Here is a 19,600-nt window from a genome sequence, read left to right on the forward strand (position 1 = left end):
AGCAAGATCCTTTTTGACCCACCTCCTAGAGAAATGGAAAGAAAAACAAAATAAACAAATGGGACCTGACGAAACTTAAAAGCTTTTGCACAGCAAAGGAAACCATATGAAAGACAAAAAGACAACCCTCAGAATGGGAGAAAATATTTGCAAATGAGGAAACTGACCAATGATTAATCTCCAAAATATACAAGCAGCTCATGCAGCTCAATACCAAAAAACAAACAACGCAATCCAAAAATGGGAAGAAGACCTAAACAGACATTTCTCCAAGGAAGATATACAGATTGCCAACAAACACATGAAAAGATGCTGAATATCACTAATCATTAGAGAAATGCAAATCAAAACCACAATGAGGTATTACCTCACACCGGTCAGAATGGCCATCATCAAAAAATCTACAAACAATAAATGCTGGAGAGGGTGTGGAGAAAAGGGAACCCATCTTGCACTGTTGGTGGGAATGTAAATTGATAAGAGTCACTATGGAGAACAGTATGGAGGTTCCTTAAGAAACTAAAAATAGAACTACCATACGACCCAGCAATCCCACTGCTGGGCATATACCCTGAGAAAACCCTAACACATATATATGGAATCTAAAAAAAAAAAAAAAAAAAAAAAAAAAGGAACCTAAGGGCAGGACAGGAATAAAGATGCAGACATAGAGAATGGACTAGAGGACACGGGGAGGGGGGAGGGTAAGCTGGGACGAATGAGAGAGTAGCATTGACATATATACACTACCAAATGTAATATAGATAGCTAGTGGGAAGCTGCTGCATAGCACAGGGAGGTCAGCTCAGTGTTTTGTGACCACCTAGAGGGGTGGGATAGAGAGGGTGGGAGGGAGATGCAAGAGGGAGGGATATGGGGATATACATATAGCTGATTCACTTTGTTATACAGCAGAAACTAACACAACACTGAAAAGCAATTATACTCCAATAAAGATGTTAAAAAAAAAAATACATGTGTTTCCAAGACAGGCCAGACAAATAAAAGCAAGCAGAATGCTATTGCTTTGCAAAAGGGCCCCCTCACTCCAGTTGGGCCTTTGCTCACACAGTTTTGTGAAAAATCACTTTGTTATACAGCAGAAACTAACACAACACTGAAAAGCAATTATACTCCAATAAAGATGTTAAAAAAAAAATCCATGTGTTTCCAATGACAGGCCAGACAAATAAAAGCAAGCAGAATGCTATTGCTTTGCAAAAGGGCCCCCTCACTCCAGTTGGGCCTTTGCTCACACAGTTTTGTGAAAAACAGCGCAAACCTGAGCACTGACCACAGTGGGCAGCAAGTGGTAAAAAGGCTTGACTTTAATTACAGGTAAATTAAAGGTAAAGGATAAATTATGACCTGGCAATGTTTGTGAGCTCAGGGAGACACAGATTACACCCTGTTTCCTGGGAGTAGAATATGGTTCTGCTTCTTGGGTGTGACTCTTGCTAAGATATCAATAGTTAATTAATCTTTCGTCATAATTAAACGGAATTGCAGGATTCAGGAAGTAACCTGGCCATGGCTAAACCTCTCGGGCTAAATCCTCCGTGGCTGTCGGCAGCACCCGACACAGGGGATCTCACTCTCCCCTTCCCCTCCTGGCTGTTCCTCCCCCCTTCACTGCTCTCTCCTCTCCGCCCTGGCCCCCTTCCTCCCAGACCTCTTGCTGATGGAGGCCCCATGCTCAGTTCTCGGGTCCCTTTCTCTCCTCTCTCTCAATGGTTTCATTCAGTCTCATGGCTTTAAGTCTTCCAATAAGTCCTCAATTTGTGTCTCCAGTTCAGACCTCTCTCCTGAATTGCACCCTCCCAGACTCAAAGGCCTACTTGATATTCCCACATAGGCGTCTAATAGTCATCTTGAACCCAGTATATTCCCCCCTGAACGGACCCTCTGTCCACGCGTTCCCCCACCCCTAGCAATCCCGTTACCCGCACAGCCTTTCCTAACCTGGTTAATGTCTGCTCCATCTAGTTCTCAGGACCCAAATCCTGAGAGCCACCTCGACTCCCTGGGATCCAAACTATCGGCCAATCTGATCGGCTCTGCTGTCAAAATACAGCAGAGTGTCTGCACCTCCCACCCCTCTCCCTGCTGCCACTCCGTCCTGCTTTGTCCCTTCTCACCTGGATTATTATAACAGCCTCCTGATGCGTCTCTCTTACTGTCTGTTCTCAACACAGAAGCCAGAGTGTGCCTTTTAAACGGCAGGTTATAGCTCATGACTCTTCTACTCAAAACCCTGTAACGGCTCCTTCTTTCCTTCACAGCAAAAACCCCAGTCCTGGCAGCGGCCTGCAAGGTCCTACGTGATCTCTGTCCCCTCGACCCCTCGGACCTCGGCCCCAGCAGCTACTCCCACCCTCGCTTCCTGGGCTGCAGCCACATCAGCCTCCTTACTGTTCCGGGAACTCACCAGACAAGGCCCCGCCTCAGGGCCTTTGCACTGACTGTCACTTCCGCCTGCAAAGCTGCCTGCATGGGAGCACATGGCTGCCCCTTCACTCCAGTCGGGCCTTTGCTCACATGGCACATCTGCTCTCCCTCTGGTCCAGGCCCCAGCACCTTCTGCCTCCCCACTTTTTTTTCCTATAGCACCCACCACTTGCTAACAAATCTAGTAGGATATGTGTTGTCTTTATCCTCTCCTGTCTGTCTTCTCCCTTTACAACATAAGCTCCATAAGGTCAGTGAGTTCACAAACTCCTTGAAGGAACTCCAAGCTCCCAGAACAGTGACTGACACAGACACCCTACCTATTCAATGAATGAGAAAATCATGAAACCACAACACCAGCCATGGTGGCCGTGGATCTTACTCGGGCTGCGTTGTAAATTCGGAATATCCTGCTGATGATGTCTTCTTCCAGGTCAGCAGAAACAAATTCCACCTGGATGGGGCCGTGTCTGTGGACTCCATTCTCTGGCCAGTACTGCGGACACAACTGAGTTCAGAACACAGAGACGCGACGTTAATGATGAAAATACAATTTACTGCTCACGGTTTGGATACGGTCACTACCGGCATCAGCACCAAACGCCCTCGATTCACTTCATTTCCTTTCTTTTCTCTCTCTCCCTTCCAGCAAGTCGACTTGAAGACTTTCTTGTTGACTGAGCCCTTAAATCCACCTGTCCGTCTAGTACTTTTTTCTCCATTTTCTCCAAAAGCATCTTTAAGCCACGAGGAATTCTGCTTCCCAAGGAGGTCATGTGGGTGCTATTGAACACATGCTGTAGGATCCCTTTCGCTGCTGAAAGGAACTCTTCTCAGGCCCTGGGGAGATGCCACGAGCTGCCACTATAAGACCTAAGACACTTGAGATGAAGACATACCTGTTAACGCCCAAATATCCATCCTCCCGTCTGGGCTTGCCTTGCAGTTTGTAGTCACTTTTAAGAACAGGGCTGTTTTGTGACAAGATACTGATAACAGTGTTGGGTTGCATTTTCATGCTCTGGTCCAAACCCTCCCAGCTCACATCTAGGAAACCTGGTGTAATAAGAGTAACTGCTCTGCTGTTTTTACCCGGAGGTGGCTTTAATTAAAGACACAATTTTCTAGAGTCTCAAACTCCAGGTATTGGTGACACTGGGAAACTAGGACTTTTGCAAGAATGTGATGCACGTGACATGAGGGTGGAGGGTGGGGTGCTGGGCAGGGTGACGGATGAGGGAGGGGCTTTCATTTACTGCTGCCCCACAGAAACATTGAACTTGGAGATAGGTGAGAAACCCCCTTGATCTGTTCTCCCAAACCTTTTCGAAAGCCTGAAGACCTTAATTAAGGCATTTAAAGCCTGCAATGAAACTTCTTTGGGGACTTGGTATGCAGTGATGTTTTGGGAGCAGCATTTAACTTTTTTCTTTCTGATTTACCTGAGGGACAAATGGCTGGGGGGAGGGACAAGAGGGAACTACTTCATTATTCTACAATCTGTTTCTTTTTGGGCCAAGAGCAGATGAAGAACATCTCATTTTAAGCAGAATGCTGTACCACGAAGGGAGAACCTACTGCTTGAAATTCCTTTTACTGATGACTTTTATTTTCCAAAGGAGCTGAAATCTCATCATCAAAAGTTACAACAGTTGATTTACATCCAAGATTGTAAGATAGTTTTCAGTGGGTCAACCGAAGCCATCTCCCTCCCTCTATTACAGAAGTTTAAGGTTTGGATTTCATGATCAAGAATGAAAGTAGGGTATTCCTAAGTGTCCATTTTACATTAGCTAAGTCTATAGTATTTTAGAAATTACATTTATAATTTAAAAATAATGCTTCCACGAAATTTTTCCTTCTTCACCAGTGCTTCCTGGTGACGTTATAAAACTGCCTTGTCAAAAGACAGCCTGCTGCATGGACTTGAGGACATGGGGAGGGGGAAGGGTAAGCTGTGACGAAGTGAGAGAGTGGCAGGGACATATATGCACTACCAAATGTAAATTAGATAGCTAGTGGGAAGATGCCGCATAGCACCGGGAGATCACCTCTGTGCTTTGTGACCATGAGAGGGGTGGGATAGGGAGGGTGGGAGGGAGGGAGACACAAGAGGGAAGAGATATGGGAACATATGTATATGTATAACTGATTCACTTTGTTGTAAAGGAGAAACTAACACACTATTGTAAAACAGTTATACTCCAATAAAGATGTTAAAAAAAAAAAAAAAAAAAAAAGACAGCCTGCTGAAGTTGTATCTTCTTTTTGATACCCGAGGGTACCCACTGTTAAAATTAACAGGTGTATATGATGGGAAGCTGAGCTGGTCATAAAAGCTCGAACACGCACATTTGAACCGTCCTGCCCATTTTCTCCTGCCTGAGCCAGCTTTGCTCTCTGTTCGCTCTCTCAGTTCAGGCCCTGATCTAAAGCTTGTCACTTACACCAGAGAAACAGAAACGGCCCGGGCCGGTGCTTGGCTCCTGGCACACGGCATTCTTCATTTTGCCCAAGGAAACCGTGTGGAAAATGGCTTAAACAGTGCATAACATGTCCATGAACCGGACCTATAAATACTTAAAGTAGTTGAGGGCTATTCTTGTGCAATTGCAAAGACTTTCGGTTCAAATGCTCCGTTTAGTGTTCTCTAAAAGGCTGAATCCCAGGAGCAACTTTTCTCTGACTCTCAACACTGGCTCTGTCTGCCGAATGGAACTGGGGCTTCTCTGTCTCTCCCGCCGGGTGTGAGTCTGGACAGTTTGGGGTTAGAATGCAGCTTTAGAATTCAAACACTGTCGTTCAAAAAGAACACGTGAAAATCACTGATGTCTGGTTCACTAATGATAAAAAAACAGTGTATCACTACATTTCAGGATTCACATTAGGGGAAAAACAACGATTCTGAACCGTCGCTTAGCCTCTGTCTATGACTAAGGACTCTTGAATGAGTGAACTTTAACCCATGGCATTGTGAGTTAGGAAATCAGGATCCTTGGTCCTATTTCCGGTTGTGTCTTTTTTTTTTTTTTTTTTATCCCCCCCCGGTACGCGGGCCTCTCACTGTTGTGGCCTCTCCCGCTGCGGAGCACAGGCTCCGGACGCGCAGGCTCAGCGGCCATGGCTCACGGGCCCAGCCGCTCCGCGGCACGTGGGATCTTCCCGGACCGGGGCACGAACCCGTGTCCCCTGCATCGGCAGGCGGACTCTCAACCACTGCACCACCAGGGAAGCCCCCGGTTGTGTCTCTGAAGTCCCCCCAGCTGTGGTGTCTGCTTGTCTTTATCAATGGTTGCCATCTATCCTTCGGAGAAGAATCACTGGGGAAGACTCCTAAAATATTTAAGGTTCTTAAGTAAAAAGGACTAGATGAGGACAGGGACTATCATTATTATTTCATTAACTAGTCTTCAGGCTAGAGCCATAACAAGATAATGTAGTGCCTCAAACATAATTAAAAACATTACAGAATTGAAGTGAAGGTCCATGGGATTTATGGCAGATTGATGACAATCAAATGGATTTTAGGAAGGAAAAATCTCGTCCAGTTTGGATGCTGCAATACTTCAGACTTTTTTTTTTTTTAAAGGATTTGTGTCTATGAGATAGAAAATTAATTCCGTTCCAGAGCAAGTTTATTCTTACAACACGCCAAGTTCAAACTACTTAACAAGGGCCTCTGTCACAGCAGGTCAGCCCTCGATTGGAATAGCCGGGCCCTAAGGCAATACATCCAGCTCGCAGGGCCCCTGAGCGCTCACGCTGTCCTGACAAGTCCCTTAAAAAAATGCTTCTCACTCCATTACTAACACTGAGTCACCACCATCCAGTTCTCTGCCTTTTTATGTTTAAGAAGAAGAGCTACGAAAAAGCCCCATTGATCATTCTGACTTTTTCTTATCTTCAAGTCCCAGTTTTATTTCTTTTTAATATCTTTACCAAAGAGCTGACAAAGTAATTGCTGTCCCTTAGAATGGCTTGTCGGCCTGCACTGCCACCCCCTCCATGATGACTGCCGCCTGAGGGCTCCAAGTGGGCTGTGCCAGGAGGCGCACAGATGCTCCCAGATGGGATCTGGGACTGTGTCAGAGGCTGACGGCCTTACTTCACAGTCCTGGTCTGCTTGCTCTGCGACCTTCAGGCTCCGGCTCAGCTCTGACTCTGCCCGTTACCTTGTATCTCCCTCTGGTCACTATTCCTTTTCCTTTTTTTAAAAAAACTAATTTATTTTATGTATTTATTTTTGGCTGCGTTGGGTCTTCATTGCTGCATGCTGGCTTTCTCTAGTTGCGGTGAGCAGGGGCTACTCTTCGTTGAGGTGCGCAGGCTTCTCATTGCGGTGGCTTCTCTTGTTGTGGAGCACAGGCTCTAGGCACGTGGGCTTTCAGTAGTTGTGGCACATGGGCTCAGTAGTTGTGGCTCGTGGGCTCTAGAGCACAGGCTCAGTAGTTGTGCCACACGGGCCTAGTTGCTCCGTGGCATGTGGGATCTTCCCGGACCAGGGTTCAAACCCGTGTCCCCTGCATTGGCAGGCGGATTCTTAACCACCGCACCACCAGGGAAGGCCATCTGGTCACTATTTCTATCCCTCGGTAACAGCCCAGTTTCTGACCCTGTCTCGCCCTGTCACTCCCACCATCTCTTTTGGTTTCAGACTATTTTCTGCGCCCACCCCTAATCCCGTCTGGTTTTTAACACGGGTTTTTAGCCTCTCCGGTTCTCCGTCCTTGCCTGGCGTTTGTGACCTGCCACCGGGGGACTGAACTTCTCCATGTGCAAACAAAGCAAACACAGATTTGACCCCGGGCACGGGCCCTGACGGCCATAATTCTCGAATCTCACCTGGGCCGGATCCACATCGTTCAGCATAACTACAGACGTGCAGTGATAATCCAGGACCAGCCTCCAGAAGTCTTTCACTGTGTTTGGCAAAGGATGCTGGGTGACTATAAAAGCCGAGGGCTGTTTATAGCTCTGCAAACACAAACAAGAAAGATCCAAATATACCCAGGAAAATGTAACAGGAGGAAGCTAAGTTATTTTGTACACATGGGAGTTTGTGACATAAAACACTGAATGTATTTAACAATTGTTGAATTCTATCACCATTGTCAATGCCAAAACAGACCAAATATAGACTCATCTGCAGAATAATAAGGATAAAGTCATCTCACTTTGATACTAAGAAAACTTAATAAGTATTTCATAATTTTTTTGGTATTTCTGGTAGAAAGGCAATGTTGGCCCTATACATAACTATTTTAATGGAGAAAATTTAACTTTACTTTAAAATATGCATAAATTAAAATAGTTCTCTTTTTCCTAAAATCTGTTTGCTCGTCATTTAAATGTGTGATGGTGTTACTTATTCCTGCCATCAAAGGACACACATGCTTTTTACAGCTCTGCAGAGCTTCAAACAAGTTTAAATACGCTTTTACTGATATCACACCAATAGAATTAAAATTTCCATATTAGCACTGAAAACACCCGCTCACTTCGCCCATCAACTGAACAGCAAATGTTCATTCAGTTAGAAGTAAACAGACTGACAGGAAGTAATGAGTTGTGTACTATCTGTACTGACAGGCAATTTTCCCCCCATGTTAATTACCGCCCAAATGAGGAGGAATGGGAACTAAAACGATGCTGCAAACCATATTATCCCACTTCGCTGCTTTCGTGACTCAATAGCTGTCTCTTGCTCTCCGGCCAGGAGGTTAAAAATTGAAGTGCTCAGAGAGTAACCGAGACATCCTTCATTTATCAGTCGCCTGGACCGGGGGTCTCAGAGAGACTAAGAACATTGGTCCCGACACAGAAACAGATACGGAATCTGAAATGCACTTTGTTGAAAATACAGTCTACATCTTAAAAAAAAAAACAAGGGCAGAGGAGTCAGGAGAGAACACAGGCACTGTCCCTGGAGGACCATCCCCCCACATCCTGCCCAGGGGGCGAGGGGGCTCACGTCCATGAGGGCGGCGTTGATGTAGTTGCTGCTCTCGCCATCGAGGGTGATGAGGAAAGGCAGGCAGCGGTCGGGGGGCAGGATGTCCATGCAGCGGTTCTTCTCGTGGTTCCGGGGCAGGAGCGCGATGCTGCAGTCCTCCACGCGCAGGGTCGGTGTCACCATGTTCAGGGTCTAGAGGACAGAGGACACACACTTGGGAGGAGAACCCGTCTCAGACCTCAGGAGACCCACGTTTCCTGCAGCTGATGTCCCCCTCCTCCCCGAACCCCACTGACACAGTTGGATTTTTATTTCTCTTTACACTCCTCGGACTTGGTCCACAGACAGTGCCCATCAGACATAAGGACCACCGTGGGTGTGCAGGATTACGTGCCATCGAGTCCGACTGGGGCTGGACATCTGGGCGCTCGGGGGTAAGAGGCTGACAGAGATCGGCCCAGAGTCAGGTGCATTTAGACCCAATGAGAAACTGCGCAAAGAACTCTTGCCCGGCAAGCACCCTGAATGCACCTTGCTTGGTCTGGCTGCACCTGTTACACTGTGGGATAGTGTGGTGTCTGCCTGCTAAGGGGGGGCCTGGCTCTGCTAGACCGGTGGTTCTCAACGGGGGGACACTGGCCATGTCTGCACATGATTTGGTTGTCAGCACGGTGTGGTGGAGGCCTCTTGGCATCCAGTGGGTGGGGCCCAGGGATGCTGCTAAACATCCTACAGGACAGCCCCCATGGCAATGGGTGATCGAGTCCCCGGTGTCAACAGTGCCGAGGCTAAGAAACCCTGTGTTGGCTCAAGGGTTCAGGAGCCGACTCTTGAGATTCTTCTTAAGGAGCAAGGTCACAGCCACCAGACACCTGTCCCTTTAGCACGACTTACCCGGAATTCCTCTTTAATCTGGCTTGAATTTGTCTGTGGATCCAGCTTGTTCATGTCATAATAGAGAGACCTGACTTGGGAAGCAGGGACCGAGGTGTCCCCACAAAGACAGGCTTCCAGGATGGCATCGTGGATGAACACGTACTGCTCCTGGAGAAGCAGATGGGACTCGTTAGTAGTAGAGAAACCAAGGTAACCAGAAAGAACTAGAGAAGGAGGGAAGGCAGCCCCACACAGACAGGAAAACAGAACAGTGGTCCACCCATCACGGACGACGCCTTCCCACCAGAGAGAAAGCAGGGGAGAGGACCTGACCGCTAGGAGGGGGTCATTCCAGGACCAGTAATCCCGTTCCCTAACGGGACGGCGGGCACATTGGTGACTGGCCACGTGTGGAGTACAGTATAGCGGGAGGAAGAGATAAACAGGGGCTCAGTGCAGAAGCCGTAAACAGATCAATGAAAACCACTCAGACACTGATAAATCCCAGAGCAAGCACTGTCATGTGGGAGTGAGTGGAGCTACACTGTCTCTGCAATTCTGATCCCACGAGTTTGGAACTCAGTATTTCAGATGAGGAAATAGCAGAATCTTACCTACATATAATGAAAAGAGGAATGTGCTAACCAAATTAATAGTGCGAAGAAGGTCCAGGGAAACTTGACATCACTATGAAAAATCAACAGTTCTGAGCACTTAGAGCTACTTACTTTGAAACGTTAATTAATGCGATGGTTACGAAAGTCCTTATGTGTCCAGGGAAGAGCTCTCCTGTGTACGTATAAGCCTGCAGTTTAAAAACCAACCCTCTAATTCTGAATTGGCCCTGGCTTTCCCTACAGTTAATTAGTAAAGTGTTAGCATATTTATTATTGCTCTCCAATTACATGAAATGCAAAAGAGGCCCATTACTTTTTACTTTAATTTCTATAAATAACTTGAATTCTTAATTCTCGAAAACAGCCCAGTCCTATTAAACAACACCTCAGAAATGGATTGAGTGAGAAAAAGGGGATGTGGTGACATTTGATCAACTGCTAAGTACACTGAAAGTACATTATGATCATTATTATCTTTAAAACAAAAACTCTGTTCTAAAGAAAAAAGACCATGGAAGCAGCATTTACAGTTTCTGTTATTCTTCTCTGTTAGTTAAAAAATGAAATTAGGTTTCCCAGTGGCTTCTGTAAACTTTAATGCACAACGTAAATGTAAGGGAGTCTTATGCTACTTCATGAATCATTTTCCAGGTGGTGGGTGTAATGCCTACTTAAAAGGATCAAATAGTAGTAAAAATGTGAATTTCCTAGGAACAGGATGGAATGAATACCTTTTCTCAAATACTTAAATTCCTGATACACCTTGAGTTCTAACTTATAGAAGTACTGGTCGGTATAGAGTACTTCCAGAAAATGGGCGAATTCCCATGATACCAGGCCACTGGACAGAATTTTTAAGGACAGTAGGAAGAGAACGAAATGCACAGAGATTACCCTTAAAGGCCACTTGGCAAATGCCTGGCTATTCTCAGGAGTGGTCTCGCTCTGGTTACCAGCTAGTTTAAAAGACACAATAAAAAGAAATGGCATTGAGTCCCCGAATGCTTAAATGTAGAGCCTCGACTGGACCCTGGACACAGAAGTAAGGGGAAAGTTAGCCTCAGGGAGCAGATTCTGCTACCTGGGAGACTCCTGGTCTTTTCTGTGTGTTTATGAAAGAAAAAGAAAAGGAAAGGAGGGAGGGAGGGCAAGAGGGATGGCCAGGTGCTTCACTTTTTCTCCTGGGGGCTTCTGAAGACAGAACTGCTGGCTCCTCTCTCCCCTTGCCCTGGGAGGTGGGGTGCAGGGCAGGCACCGGGGTCAGAGCCCGAGGGCGGGCAGGCGGGCGGTCGGGAGCTGCCGTACCTCGGTCTGCACCATGTTCACCCTCCGAGACCGCAGCTCCCGGACGCAGTTGTAGATGTCCACCACCCCTTCCCTCTCGGCCATGTCCAGCATGATGTCGATGACAATGAAACAGCCGGTCCTCCCCGCACCAGCGCTGCACAGAGAGAGGGCTCAGTCAGTGGAGGAGAAAGGACTCCCGTGCTCCTGCTTCCGCTTAGATTTTTACGGCGGTGAAACTCACATAACACGCAATGACCATCGTAAAGCGCACAACTCAGTGGCACCTGGCGCCTTCGCATGCATCGAGTTTCCAAACGTTTCCATCACCCCAAGGAGACCCGCACCCACTGCTCCCCGTGCTTCCTTTTGGAGCCTCGGGCCCCCCTCACCTGCAGTGCACCACCAACGGGCCTGCGTTGGGCGGGCTCTTGGATTTCACCTGCCGGACGAATCCTAGCAGCCCGGTGGCGTGGTAGGGGACCCCGTGGTCCGGCCAGCCCGTGAAGTGAAACTGTCTGATCTCGCGTATTTCATGAACACCTCGCTGCCAGGGGTCGGTCAGCACAGCGCAGGAAGAGAACAAAGGAGAACAAACGGTGAGGGGCCAGGAGGGCACCAAGGACCCCTAAGCAGTCAGGGAGCCCGGCGCTGGGAAAGTGAGCTGCTGGGAAGAGGGTCATTCTTAGGTGCAACACGCACTTTGAAAGCCTCCTCACAGGGAGGAAGATGTTTGTGGGGGTGAAAGGGGAGGGGACGTTTGGGGAAAACGCTAATTAACAGGTGCAATGGCAGCAAATAGATGCCTCGCTGGGATTCCTTGAGCTTTCTTTCTAAACCTGTTAACGCAGGCTCTGTTAACAGTTTGTGTGTCACTTAGATCCTACGGTGTGAGGAGCGAGCCCACAGAGGACGCACAGAACGGGGACGGGAAGGAACTAAGGGGTATCTGTGCACTCAAGACCAGCTGCTGAGATGCAGAGCCCTGCTCAGCTCTTCCGTGTTCTGGTGCTGTTTGCACCAGGCACTCGGGCTGTGCACACGCTGAGGATGTGCAGAAATGCCACTGGAAGAAGGACCCCTTTCCAACCACACAGGCCAGAGAACCACCTTTCACTGGCAACTCGAGTTTGTTAGGTTTCTCTCTTTAATTGGGGTAAACATTTAATCCATTCATCTGATCACCAACAATCAGATGCAAACGCAGTGCTTCAGGCCTGACTCCAGGGGCTGGGGCTGTAGAGATAGGGAGATGGTGTCTCCTGTTTTCAGTGGTCAGCCTGTGGGAAACGGGTATGTCAAGAAATATAAACCATGGAAATCCAGGGGTATTTCTGATGGAATTCTATGTTAGACCAGTAACCTGAAGAGAGAGGGTGGTCCGCCATAGAACCGAAGGGAAGGCACAAGGAAACAGACTTCAAAAGTGTTTTTAATTTTTTAAAAATTTACTCTTGTTTTGAGAATAACTAAGTTGATTTATATCCATCTTTTTTTTTTTTGACCTAACTATAAGCCTATGTATTAAGACTGTGTTTTAAAACAAAAGTCTACTTTGAAAACAACAATTACTTCCAGAATCAAGGCTGGAGGTGACCTGAGATCAGACTTGACTTTCCCCCTTCTCTCTTTCCAGCACTGTTTCCTGGACACCATTTCTCCATTGGCCCTGGGTTTGGTTTTATTATCTTAACATTAAACACCCAGGAACCTTGTCACTTTCACCATCAGCCGCTGTTCATGCAGAGGTAGCCAGGAAGAAATTTGGAATTTTTATGTGCTTTGAAAGACTAGAAGAGGCAAACAATGATAGGTTTTAAAGTTAAGCCTTGTTTGCCATCAGGGCGTTCATTTGTCTTGGTTTAATAACCCACAAGTGCTGAAGCTTTATTTCTCTTTGAAAATCATGCTATTCTTTAGTGGGGATGAAGCATTAAGGAATTAAGCTGTCAGGGATTCACAAAGGAAAATGAACACTGTCATCTGCTAAATATGCTCTGTGACCCCAGAGCAAGATTACTAGGTGGTTAGGAGCCCACACTTTCTATCACTGAAACCATGGTAACATTTGGCTAAAGCCTCCATCAGAGGACAAATGGTGAGCCTCTAAGCCCTGAGAGCTCCTCTGGCTTTACACAGGATGACAGGGCAGGGCAGGGGTGGTCCCAGGAAGTGGGAAAGCCTAAAATAAAGATTCATTCATTTCAAAGAGGACAAAAGGGCATTTATGTCTCCCATACACTGTTGTTTTTAATTTTAATTTTTTGAGCACTTCCCTTTCTAGCTTTGCTAGATTTCAGATCCAGCATCCCCAGAACCGGAACTCCATCCAACACGGGCTGGGTGCCCAACTGATCTAAGGCTCATTTTCTCAGCAGGGTAAATGTCAGTGTCTGGGATGCAGCAAACCTTTTCCCAAAATAAACCTCCACCCTCTAACATGTTCACTACTGACAAGATGAGCAATGGACATGGCTTCTGAGTCACCTCTCATTCTTGTTCATGGACATGGCAGTTTCTTCTTTCACTGTTTTGTAATATATGTGGGGGGCAAATCGTAGATGTGATCAGTGACCACAGTCCAAATATTTCCCAACTTGATATCAAGTATATTTTTTGTTCATTTTTCATTAACAGGATTTAATGCTAAATAAATGAGTATCATAGTATACGTAATATAATAAGTATTAATGCTCTATGTTGGGTTGGCCAAAAAGTTCGTTCGGGATTTCGCATAACACCTCACGGGAAAAACCCGAACGAACTCTTTGGCCAACCCAGTAAAAGCGAGGTATTCACTTCCTTTTCCTTGTAATAGCTGGGAAGGAAGACCCCACGACAAACAGTAGTGCTTAGCCCAGAGCGGGCGCTTGATAAATAGGTGTGGATGGATGAACCCCGAGGCACATGCTCTGTCTTGCAGATTCAGGACCATATCCCTGCCTCTCTGAGCCCCAGGCTCCTCCTAGGCAGAGAGAACTCCGTGTCCATCGCCAGCTCCCTTTCTGCCAGCTTCGGCAGGCGTAGAGTCACCAGACAGCCTAGATCCATAGAAACTTTTCAGCTGTCTTCCTCCTGCCACGATGGGCACTTTGTTCTTTAAAAGCTCTTCAGCTTTTGGGGTCACCAGCTACAGGGGAAGAGAAGGATGACCGTCCCATGCAAAACAGGAACTGACCAGTTTCAGGCTACGAACCTGCCTGCTTGTTTTCAGAACGGAGCCCAAACCCATTTTTCACCTTTAGGTCCCCTGATGCGAATACTCTCAAAATAGAAGCAGAATTGGAGGACTCTCAAAGTATACACTTCACTTGGCTGTTTTTTTTTAAGTTTCCTTTCTAATGAGGAAGTTTAAAACCTACAAGAAGTGCTGCACAGACGTACTAATGATTTGTTTTCCTCAGAGATTCCAATTGCCCCGTTAGAAAATCCGGCAACATGTCATTTTGATTTCCCCAAACGCTTTCACAAGCTCCTCATCCTTTCCTTCCTCCCACTACTACCTCTTTGCTGCTTGTCTGAGGGACTAAATAACTGGGTATTTCAGAAATATTTCTGTGCAGCTGGGGATGTAGCCGAGAACGCTAAGAGGTTAAAAAAAGAGCAAGAAGACAAACAAATCCTTCCTTTAGCCACAGAGATGCATTTTCAGCTTATTAGAGAGCTGACTATTGTTCAAAGAACTCTATGCTTAAGTGATGGCTTTTGGATGCTTTTTTTTTTTGTTTTAAAGAAGAAAATATTCTGGGTCTTTTATCACTATCGTGAGTGCTCTTGCCAAGAGCCATACAAAAATCCTCCATATGTTTTTTTCTTTTTTCCCCCAATCCTGCCTAAGATGGGAAAAACCCGACATCAAAGTGTGAGGTTCAGATCTTGAAGAACTGAGTCAGCCAGAACTCCACGTTATTTGAAGTCTCTAAGCCTCCTGCCTGCTTATTAAAAAAGACAGGCTGAGGGGAAAAAAAAAAAAAAGCTAAATAGTTTGAGAAACAGATTAAAAGAAATGAAAGTCTCTTCAGCCTTGTGACTGTATGACAAATAGGGATTTGAAAACCAGGAGAGGTAGTTGAAAATATCAGGGTAAATGAGCCAGCAAGCAAACACTGCAATTTCCTCATTTCCTAAAACTGGTCTCGTTAATCCAGAAAGTGCATTGAGATGCAGTGAGAAGTAGGGAGGAGGGCTGGGAGCCAACTGCCCTGGTCCACTTACACCTCGGGGCCTGCAAGGGCACCCGCCACTGGTAAATTCATGCCGGCATCGCCACATCCAGTGTAAGGCTCAGCCGTGGACAGAAGCCGGGGGACCTCAGAGACAAAACCGTGGGTCCCCTTCTTCGAGGCAAGGTGAGGACAGGAAGGCAGAGCGTTTGTCAGCCACGTCACCTCCACTACCCCCCACAGCCTACCTGTGACACTTCTCTGGATGGACAGCGGTTTGCTTCGCTTCCGGCCCCTCCCTATGTCAGCAGAAAGAGGGGGAGCAAGGAGATTCCCTGTTACGCCCTGTGGAGAAGGCACAGAGCAGCAGCCCCATCCATGCATGTGGGATGAGGCCGTGGGACAGAGCACAGCATTCAGGAGCCCAGGCCCGCAGGGCCCGAGGGCTGAAACCAGCATGGGAGTGCATGGATGGAAGCGCTGGTTCATGCAAGAGCGTCCCGGGTCTCCTTATGTGTGTTTCCAGGTAGAAGCTTCCACCTGGAAAATCCATCAGTCCATATTAAACCACAGGCTGGAAAAGCCTCAAGGAGGTGGAGGGGATCCAGGAGGAGTTAGGACCTGTGTCTCCACACCGACACGAACTCAACACTGGGAAACCCACATGGACATACAGCATGAAGGACATCTATTGAACTGTCTCTGAACAAGGACAGAGAGATGAGCTGAACAACATCAATCAGGTTAAAAAGAAAAAGGAAGTAGACAGCTAGGTGTATCTTTCAGTTTAGTTGCAAAACACAGATTTTCATGAAATGGGAAAGATTTGCTTCAAAGACGGAACTGAGCTATTACAGAATCACAGGGCAAGATGCAATCTTGAGAAATCACTGGGTAGAGCCTACCTGCATTCAGGTGTGACCACGTATGAATTATCCCAGATAACTTAATGAGGCTGGTATCACTAATGTCTGACCAGAGCTTTTCCAAGCAGTGTGAAAACTTACCTTTTCAACAGCAAATGTTCTTATCACATATTCTGCCAGTAGCTCTGTTTCTATTAGGGTGACTTTAATGTCTTTGTAGATCTCTGTGTCATCTGGCCAGTATTTGCAGCATTTGACCTTTAGAAAACACAAAGGAAATGAAGATTTAGGGTTTTTTTTTTTGGAGTTCTCCAAATGACGGGTCACAGTATAATTTATAGGATACAATTTGCACACAAAATCAGAAGTACAGCTTAACTTTATTTTTTTAGATCACCTATATATTTTTTTCTCTCCCCAGAATAAAACACAATTTGAGTTACGGGAGGAATAAAACCTAGGAAAATGGTCTAAAGTTAACAAATTGTATTTATACTACAAACATCTCAGTTACAGTAACCATTCATTTCCTGTCTATCTCTACTCAGGAGTGGCCTGGAAAAATAAACTATAAAAGTTAGCTTGCAGTATTTTAGCTCCTCTGAGCTTTAAATTTCTTCTAGTTTCAGGAACTGATCGAACATTTTTGAGGAGGACTGAGCAGGAAATCAGAGCCAAAAGTAAAGATTAGAGTTTTTTTTTTTTTTTTTTCCTGAAGAACGTAGCAGCTATGTGTTTTCCCCAAGTTAGAATTACAGATTCATTTTAGTATAAGTAAATTCAATATACAAAACCTGGTGAACTCCCTATGTTAATGACTCTAAGATTTCCTCAGTCACCCAGGCACAAAACCTGGCAATCCTTCTCCAAAACCCAACCAACTGCCAAGTCTAAGAAGCTTTTGAAATATCTCTCAAATATGTTTTCCAAATTTTTATTCCCTCCGCCACCGTATTCAGGCTCTGGTAACTTCCAGCATCCCCTCCATACCAGTAACTGCAAAAACCCTTCCAAGTGCGATCCCAATGGCACTGACTTGCTCTACTCAAGAAACTTCCATTTCCAACCACTGCCCGTGAAATTAAATAGAAATTAACTTTGGCCTGGCAGGTAAAGATCTTTTTTGTATTTGGACACAACTAGCATCTTCATCCTTTTTTTTCCACTTCTCTCCTTTCTAGCCACAGACATTTTTTGTTCAGAGACAAGTGGTTTGCCTGATCCCCAAGCAGACCTCATGGTCCGGGCTCCTACTCATGCCATTCCTTCTGTTCAGAATGTTCTCCTCCCACTCAGATATTTTATCTAGCTGAACATTTTATCCATTCTTCAAAGAATATCTCAAATGCCACACCCCTTCAAAGTCTTTTCTCCATGGATGCTCTCTGTTGGTGCTCTGATAAGATGTGCCAGTTCTGCTAGTATGACACCCCTCTTACACCGCGCTATACCTGCTTATTACCTGCCAGCATGCAAAGGGCTTTCAATTGCTTATTTCTGCAAACCCAGCAAATCTGGCATGTGTCCCATACACAGAAAATATGCAATAGGTACATGAAAAACTGAATTTCATGGAGACAAGCATAGGATCAGTGTAGGAAAGACAATCCCAGGTTGGGAAAATTTACAAAAAGAAATATGGACTGGGGTGGCCTGTCCCAGAACGCCAAACACCTTGGTACACCCATGTTTCCGGTGCGGTGCTGGCTGGTTGTTATCTTGGCTGCTTCCTCATGAAACTTTCTGGCAGCCAATTCAGTGCCGTTCCAGATAAGCCTTATCACCTTTACTTGGGAAGATGTAAGCCAGAGACATCAGGAATTGGAGATACAGTGCAGCACAAGACAAGGATGGTCCCTGCCCTCATTACATTTTTAGCTTCCTTACGGAATCTTTTTCTTCCCCTCATGGGAACATTATCTGTGACTTTATAAAGGATAATCATTTACAAATATTTTGACTTATCCATATTTCAAAGATTTATATCATGGATACCTGTGCCAGATCTAAAATATTCCAGAATAACAGAGATCTATAATTTCTCCAGTTCTTTTCCTAGATGTAAAGGGAGTCTGAGCAGATCATGCGTATTTGTGATGTCTAATTTGATAACAACCCTAATTTCACTCATAGAATGTCTAATTACTTTCAGAGTGGTAATAAACAAAGATGCTTATATGGCACGTACCAAAGTCTCCTCTATTTTACGGGACTTGCTTTTACCTTTTTGTGACTTCAATCATGCAAGCAGAGGGTTGTGGATAGACACAAAACTACGAATAGAGTATATACGTGCACTTTTAAAATTAAACAATTCTCAGGAATTCCCTGGCGGTCCGGTGGTTAGGATTCCGTGCTTCCACTGCAGGGGGCACGGGGTTCCATCCCTCGCTGGGGAACTAAGATCCCGCATGCCACGCGGACAAAAAGAAAAAAAAAAAAAAAGAGAGAAAAATTAAACAATTCTCAATGGAATGAATACATAAGTCAAAAATCTGTGTATTTCTCCAACAATTACAAAGTTAACCTACATTAACTAGGTATACCTTGCCTAATAAAAGTGCCTTATTAGAATGTGATTGCGGTAGGACATATTGTATAGTCACCTATTCTTCTCTTTTAGAGTCTTTACCCTCCCCATCCCCAAAGTTTCAATAACTACGGGTGTGGAGGCTTCAATGCCTGGGAGTCAGGGAAACCAAAAGCCTCTGCAATGTACCAAAGGCTTAGAGCTTCTCTTGGGGACTGTTCTTCCAGTTCCCTTGGGCCAGCTCGATTCCCAGGGATCTTGACCCTGCCGGGCCCTCCCGCCGGCTCTGACATCCCCCAACCCCCCGGGTGCAGCTGGGCGCCCCCTGGCGGTGGCGGCAGAAAGTGCCCTCCAGGTGCAGGGGTCGCCAGGGCGTGGCCACATCTAGCTCGCCAGGCTGGCTGCACGTTACTGTGACCTTCGGGGCACCTTGATGTCTCTGTAGCAGTGGTTCTCAAACTTCAGCAGGCATCAGACGATCCTGGAGGCCTGTGACAAGTGCTGGGCTCCACCCCAGACTTTCAGATCAGTAGGTCTGGATATGTGTGGTTCCAGAATTTGCATTTAAGACAAGCTCCCAGGTGATGCTGCCGGTCTGCGGATCACACTTTGAGAAGCAAGGATGTAGACGACAGCCTGACTACAGAGGCTGGCTCTCTCCTTAAGGCTGCGGTGAGCCTGGGTGAGTCACTCAGGTTTGCTTAATCTCAGGTTCTTCATCTGCGGGGGGTGGTTTTTATTCTATCTCAGAGGGCTCTAAGGTTAAGGCAGGGGTTTCCAAATTTGCACATTAGAATCATTTGCGGGGGGGTTATTAAATTCCAAAGCCTTGGCCACACTCCAGGCCAATTAAATCATTTTTA

The 19,600-nt window shown here is 46.1% G+C and overlaps 1 protein-coding gene across 5 annotated transcripts in view; it reads right to left on the reverse strand.

Annotated features, from left to right (window-relative positions):
- The window catches only part of PTPRM (protein tyrosine phosphatase receptor type M), an 805,568-nt gene that overhangs the window by 17,368 nt on the left and 768,600 nt on the right, over positions 1-19,600 (reverse strand). For all 5 annotated transcript variants that reach the window (XM_028480386.1, XM_028480385.1, XM_028480384.1 and 2 more), the window contains 7 exons: positions 16,349-16,465; positions 11,571-11,725; positions 11,200-11,335; positions 9,296-9,445; positions 8,420-8,593; positions 7,291-7,422; positions 2,831-2,956 (listed from right to left, as the gene is read on the reverse strand). In XM_028480386.1, the coding sequence (XP_028336187.1) occupies positions 2,831-2,956; positions 7,291-7,422; positions 8,420-8,593; positions 9,296-9,445; positions 11,200-11,335; positions 11,571-11,725; positions 16,349-16,465 (990 nt within the window). The remainder of the gene's footprint in view (positions 1-2,830; positions 2,957-7,290; positions 7,423-8,419; positions 8,594-9,295; positions 9,446-11,199; positions 11,336-11,570; positions 11,726-16,348; positions 16,466-19,600) is intronic.

This window comes from Physeter macrocephalus, chromosome 19, assembly GCF_002837175.3.
Source record: "Physeter macrocephalus isolate SW-GA chromosome 19, ASM283717v5, whole genome shotgun sequence".
NCBI classification, from domain to species: Eukaryota; Metazoa; Chordata; class Mammalia; order Artiodactyla; family Physeteridae; genus Physeter; species Physeter macrocephalus.